The 6781-nt window shown below is 56.1% G+C and overlaps 1 protein-coding gene across 1 annotated transcript in view; it reads left to right on the top strand.

Annotated features, from left to right (window-relative positions):
* The first annotated feature begins 3096 nt into the window (after positions 1-3096).
* The window catches only part of WNT4 (Wnt family member 4), a 13705-nt gene continuing 10020 nt past the window's right edge, over positions 3097-6781 (top strand). The window contains exons 1-2 of the mRNA XM_040228542.1: positions 3097-3136; positions 3409-3807. Of these exons, the coding sequence (XP_040084476.1) occupies positions 3097-3136; positions 3409-3807 (439 nt within the window). The remainder of the gene's footprint in view (positions 3137-3408; positions 3808-6781) is intronic.

The raw sequence follows: 6781 nt of genomic DNA, 5'->3' as shown, positions 1-6781 counted from the left end.
CCATCTTTCCACCCCTGTCTCCCTTCTGAGACGCTCAGGCATCTTGCCCAGGCCTCACAGGGATGCTACCAAGCCTCTGTACTTCCTCTGGGCAGGACCCATTAGCAAAGACTGGGAGCCTCCCGGGAGGCAGGCAATGGGGAGAGTGGGGGGCGGGAACTGCCTCTCCCCAAGATCGCCCACCTCCACCTCCCGAGCTGCCAGGGAAGGGCGAGAGCCTCAGCGTCGCAGCGCATCCAAAAATCAGCTGAGGGCAAGACGCAGCAGCCGCGTCGCACCAGCGGCCTGGGGATCCAAATCATCACCTCCAGTTCCCGGAACAGGAAAGCCAGATGCAGGGAGGCCCGGCAAGCAGGGGGCCGGTGCAGCCGTGAGGAAAGAGGGCGCCAGAATCAGGTTCCCGAGGAACTGGGGAGGGAACACCACCAGTGGTCACCCATGGGCTTCCCCTAAAACCCCTCCAGCGTGGCTTCACAGCTGCTGTGGGGAATGTGTTCCAAAGCCCACATACCCACCAAGCCCCGCCTGGAGTGGAGCCCAGACACCCGCGCTTTCGGCAAAGCCCGCAAATGTTTTGCTGCACAGTCAGATTTGAGAACCATCACTCTGGTCCATCCCCCACGCCCGACAAAAAGAATCCGGCTGCTGATGGTACACTGCGGTGGGGAGAGCTCGGCAACCCACAGGTAGCCCACCGTCTGTCTACACCTTGGCCCGTGTCTTTAGGTCCAATGAACCCAGCTCCCAGCAGCCTCTGCCCACCGGTGACATTCAAGTCCTTGAGCCACTTAAAAGAACATCGCCTCTACCGAAGGCTTTGAAGTCAGGCAAAGCCAGGGGCAAGTCCTGGCTCTGCCTCTTACTTGCTGCGTGATACTGCACACAAGGCAAAGTATGTGTGCCTCAGTCTTAACCTCTGTAAAATGGGAGCTCACTGGCTTGCTGAGGATTACATGCAGTCACGTAAGTGAAGCGTTAGGCTTTACTGATTAAGGGCCGTTGCTGTTGTTGTTTAGTCGCTAAGCCATGTCTCTTTGCAACCCCAGCACATTAGGCTTCCCTGTGCTTCACTATCTCTCAGAGTTTGCTCAAACTCATGTCCATTGAGTCAGGGATGCCATCCAACCACCTCATCCTCTGTCGCCCCCTTCTCCTCCTGCCTTCAATCTTTTCCAGCATCAGGGTCTTTTCCAATGAGTCGGCTCTTCGCATCAGGTGGTCAAAGTATTGGAGCTTTGGCTTCAGCATCAGTCCTTCCAATGAATATTCAGGGTTGATTTTCTTTAGGACGGACTGGTTTGATCTTCTTGCAGTCCAAGAGACTCTCAAGAGTCATCTCCAGCACCACAATTCAAAACCATCCATTCTTCGGTGCTCAGCCTTCAAATTAGTTATTCTTATTGCCATTGTCCTAAAAATCTCCCTCGTCTTACCAGGATTTCTGTGTGATTTTCTATCTGGGTACCGTGCATTTCTTCATTCCTTCACTCGGCAAACCGATGTCTAGTTCACACCCCATCATCGGAGGCCTGGCTCAGGCCATCTTTCGCACACAGGATCCCTGTAGTGGCCTGACAACGGTTCCTTGACTTGGCCACAACTGGTGGTCACCCCCTCACATTACAGGTGGGAAAACTGAGTCCCAGAGCAGTGACCTTCCCCCTTTATCCTTCTTCGGATAGAAATCTGTGCAGCTCCCCTTGTGAGACGCAGCAACATCTTCACCTCCACCCCGGAGAACCACTGCTCCTGCACCAAGGAGGCCTGGGTCGCTGGGCTGGCTCACTGTGGGGTCTGGTGCAGCAGGACACCTCCTCTCTTTATATTCAGAGCCCCTGATCTGTGAGGTCGGGGCTGAGGCTGAGGGTAGGTAGAGCTGGGGTCTGAGTCTCCTGTGGGAAGTTGGTGGGAAGGTCCCTTTCCTTCTCTGAGCTGACCAGTAAGATAAGGAGTCTGGACCAGACCAGCTGTCTCATTCCTGAGGGCTGTGATTCTGTGTGCTCTGCTGTATCTCCAAGAACCTGGAAGGCAGCGCCTGGCAGCCCTGCCCTAAGCGGTGGCAGGGGCACCTCCCGGTGAAGAGGCAGAAAAGGAGGCAGGGGAGGAAAAGGAGACCTTCCAGAGTCTCCGCTCAGCTCTCCTTCCACCATCAGGCTGCTACCTGTGCGCCGACTACATGCACTGGCCTCAGCCAAGGATGTTGGGATGGGTGGGTGCGGACAGGTTCAGGAGCAGAGTTTGGAGCGCAAGCCTTGGGGTCATCCAGACCCAGACGCAATGCAGGGCTACTCTTCCTTACAAATTGGGTGACTCCGATGGCCACCTCCCTGCTTTGAAATACGACCTGACACGTAGTAGGAGTTCAGTGAATGCACGCTCTTCCCTTGAGAGAGAAACCCCTTTTCTTCCTCACAGGGTCTTTCCCCAGCTCTGCTCCCACCCCAGTGAACATCCTTGTATCTTGCTCCGGGGCCCCTTACATCCAGGCCCACATCACAAAGCCATCGTCATCAGACAGGGTAGGGCCCTCTGGGGCCGTTATGGAGGAGGACAGGCAGGGGAAAGGCCCATGGGGTCGGAGGGGTCTGAAGCTCGGCTCTGTCACTTGCTACCTGGATCCCCTTGGGCATGTCACCCTCTTAGCCTTTATGTTGGAGTCCATGAAATGGGCACAATATTTGTCAACTCATAGATTGGGGACGAAGTGGGTTTGATCCCTGGTTGGGGAACTAAGGTCCTACGTCCCATGTGGTGTGGTCAAAAGATTACAAAGTCGACACAGTCCTGCTCTGTCTGTTGAAATGGATGCCGTGAAGCCCCCTCTCACACGCGCCTGATCACAGAGTGCCTTGGCAGAAAGCCGTGTTATCTGGCCTGGGATCCCCTTCCAACCCTGTGAGGAGGGGCAAGGGCTGGTGCTTCCTTCCCGGGCAGTGAAGAATCCAGAGGCTGAGCGGGGAGCCTGGCACACTTTGTTTTCAAAGCTCACACTGCCTCATCGCCATCCCCAGCCCCGAGTCCTCACTGCACGCACTGTCCTAAGTGCCATCACTGTGACGCTGGTCTCTGCCTGGGCGGCCTGGGAGATGGCTGGCAATGAGAATCGCGGCCGTCATTAGCCAGAAGGTGGGCTTAGGTCGCGGGGGTCCCTGCCTGGGGGTGAGGGAAAGAGACAGCAGACCAGCCAGTGGCTCCAAGGCCCCAGACAGAGGGCATCTTGACGTACAGGGCTTGGCGTGGACAAGATCTGGTATAACATCGGGGCCCAGAAGCCCCTGGCCCAGGGGCCCCCCAGGCGGGGAGGCATCCCACGGAGGCTGTCAGCGGCTCTCCTAGGGCTTTAACTCCAGCCGAGATGGAGGCCTTGCACAAGACAGCCCTTCCCCACTTCCGCCCCCCACCGCCCAGGCAGGAGGGCTGTCCCTGGACCCAGAGAGAAGCCAGGGACTCATCGCTGGGACACCTGGCTCCCAGAGCCCTGGACAGGGCGGGGGGCCTCCGCCTGGGCGTGGAAGGAGGGGGGCAAGCGCTCTGCCTGGCGTCCCACCCCACCCCACCCCGCTCTCGGCAGGTACCTGGCCAAGCTGTCGTCAGTGGGAAGCATCTCCGAGGAGGAGACCTGTGAGAAGCTCAAGGGCCTGATCCAGAGGCAGGTGCAGATGTGCAAGCGGAACCTGGAGGTGATGGACTCGGTGCGCCGCGGCGCCCAGCTCGCCATCGAGGAGTGCCAGTACCAGTTCCGGAACCGGCGCTGGAACTGCTCCACGCTCGACTCGCTGCCGGTCTTCGGCAAGGTGGTGACGCAAGGTGAGGCCGGGGCTTGTGGGGGTGCCGTCTCCTCGGGGGGCGGGAAGGGGAGTCATGTGCTCAGGAGAGGCTTGACCAGTCCATCACTCATCACAGGATGGCAGGTGGAGGCCCGGGAGTGAGCAGGATGCAGCGGAGGCAGGGGTCGGAGGCAGGAGGGCCTTCCTTCAACAACACTGTAGCGCAATACCCCGGGCAGCATCTTCAGTCCTGGGGTCATCATCCTGTTTCAGAGTCAGAATCCAAGACTCGGGCAGGGGAAAGGATGGAGCTGCCTGGAGCTCCTCAGAGGGTGAACAGCAGAATCAGAAGTGAGATCCGGGCCTCCAGACCTCCAGCCCCACGCCGTTCCTACCTTAGCGCTCAGCCTGCCGTAGGCAAGACTGCCTCCTTTGTCCATACCTTTGACAAACCCTCCTGGGAACCTGACCATGCCTGGCTCTGAGACCCTGGGAAGAACACCTCCTGGATCCTGTCCTCCCAGGCTCACGGTCAAGGTCAATACTGACAGTCCAGCTGGGGCAGTGACCCTCACACCCATAGCACCAGCAAGGGACCAACTGTTGAAGTGTTTTAAGTGATACGAACGCATCTGGCCCCTTGAGACAGGCTTCCATCTTGCAAATGAAGAAACTGCAGCACCCAGAGGCTAAGGCACTTGCTTACGGTCACAGAACTAAAAGCAGCTGAACCAGGGCTTGAGCCCACAAGGTCGTGTTCTGTCTTACCCACGGTGAGGGGACACAGGAGCCTCGGGAGCCCGGGGTGGAGCTTGCCCCAGCCAGGGCAGGTGCTCAGGGGGAAAGCTCCCCCGAGGAGGTAGGCCCTCAGCTGACACCAGGAGTTTGAGAAGGCCTTCAAGCCAGAGGAAGGTGGGCCAGGGCATAGAGGACGCTCCAGGCAACTGGAAGCCTCCCCAGGAGGGCACCAGGTCAAGCTGCTGTCTTCCAGGGCGCGATGTGAACCAGCTTCCTCTGTTTCTTCTACTTCCTGAGCGTGAAACTGACACTCCGGGCCACCGACCGTCCACGGGCCCCGTGATGTGCCCGGGCAGCAGGAGGGCGATCCTGGGCCAACCTTTGTCTTGGCACCTGTGATCCTGGAAGGCTGGGGCTGCCGGGCTTGTGGCAAACCATTTAGATGTTGTTGGAAACCAACTGCGATAGAAATTTGGAAGCCTTTCTCCTGAGAGCTGGCAGGGGCCAAAGAAGGCATGATCGTGCTTGGCCCAGCTGAACGTTGCTGCTTCGTGGAAGAAGCAGAGCCCCAGGGTGCAGCCGGGGAGCCAAGGCCCTCCCGGGACCAGGGTGTCTGTCTGTCTGCTGAGGCCCAGATCCTAGGCTCAGCAGGAGACCCTGGGCCTGGGAAGCCCCTGGCACACAACAGGTGTTCTGGGTTTCAGGTGGGTTGGTGAATAGATGGGCAGGGTTTCACGTGCCAGGTGCTCTCATACCCCCGTGCCTTTGCACATGCTGTTTCCTCCACCCAGACACCCAGTCCTCTTTCTCCACCAGTCTTTCTCTTTCTCCCTCCTCCAACCTTCTCAGCTCCTGCAGACAGCGGGGTTGCTTTGTTCCTTGGGGCTCCAGAGCTCTTTGTTCATGCTGGGGTTTTTTCCCCCCTATTTTGGTAATTGTTTTTTTATATAATTTCGAACTTAGAGAAAATTTGTAACAATAGTACAAGGAATTCTCATATACTCTTTTTTTTAACGACTTTTTTCTGATATGGGCCATTTTTTAAGTCTTCATTGAATTTATTACAGTATTGTTTCTGTTTTGGATCTTGGGCTGCCCTGAGGCGTCGGGGATCTTAGCTCTCCGATCAAGGATTGAACCCATGACCCTTGCACTGGAAGCTGAAGTCTTAACCACTGGACCACCAGGGAAGTCCCCCCATATACTCTTTATAAAAAGAGTATATGACGGGTTTATTCAGTCAGCTTTCATCTTCCTATTTTTTTTTAAAACTGAGCAATAATTGACATGCATTATATTAGTTTCAGGGTATAATATAATGAGTCAATAACGTGTATGTATTACAAAGTGATCACTACAGAAAGTCTAGTTAACATCCATCGCTACACAGATGTAGACATTTTTTTTTCTTGTGGTGAAAACTTCTAAGATCTCCTTTCTTATCCACTTTTAAACATGAAGTACAGTATTACTATCTATAGTCACCACGCCAGACAGCACGTCCTCCTGATGCATTTGTTTTTATAACTAGAAGTTGGCACTTTTTGGCCCCCTTCACCCACCCCCTGTTTCTGCCTCTGGCGCCACCAATTTGTTCTCTGAATGTATGAGTTCTATTTTTCCTGTGAAGAAATGCCGTAGACTCTTTACCTAGATTCACCAGCTATTTACATTTTAACCCACTTGACTCATCAAATTCTCTCTCTCTCACTCCCTTAACACACACACACACACACACTTTTGTCTCAACCTTGTGCGCCCATGTGGCTTTCAGTGCACTTTTCACACTGACCTGTGCTGGCTTTCTCCCCCGCCCCACCCCCACCCCCATCCCTAAACCTTGAACTCTTTCAAGGCAAGACAGATGTCTCATTTACCGGCTTCCCAGCACATGGCTGAGCCTGGCATGGAGGATACAGTCGATGGACGCCATCCAATGGCAGAGAGCAAGTCAGGGCACGGACTCAAGGGGCAGAGGAGGGGAGGTGCGGATCGGTGCAGCCTGAAGCCGGTGAGGGACCCTGCTGAGAAGTGCTTTCCTCCCCTGTGTCTGCGCCAGGAACCAGGGAGGGGGCCCAGCCCTCCCAAGCAAGCTCAGGGAGACGCTGAGACTCCGAGCAGGTTTGGCTGGAGCCTGCTCCGGACTAAAAGTCCAAGTGACTCAGTCAAGTGTCCAGTCTCCTCGGGGCTGAGTCAGGGCGGGCATTCACTGGGCAGCCACACCAGGCTATCACACCAGGCGGCCACACCGGGCCATCACACCAGGCGGCCACACC

The sequence above is a fragment of the Oryx dammah genome, unplaced genomic scaffold, assembly GCF_014754425.2.
Source record: "Oryx dammah isolate SB20612 unplaced genomic scaffold, SCBI_Odam_1.1 HiC_scaffold_27, whole genome shotgun sequence".
NCBI classification, from domain to species: Eukaryota; Metazoa; Chordata; class Mammalia; order Artiodactyla; family Bovidae; genus Oryx; species Oryx dammah.
The sequence above is the reverse complement of the archived record's forward strand: the minus strand, read 5'-3'. Positions and strand labels throughout refer to the sequence as shown.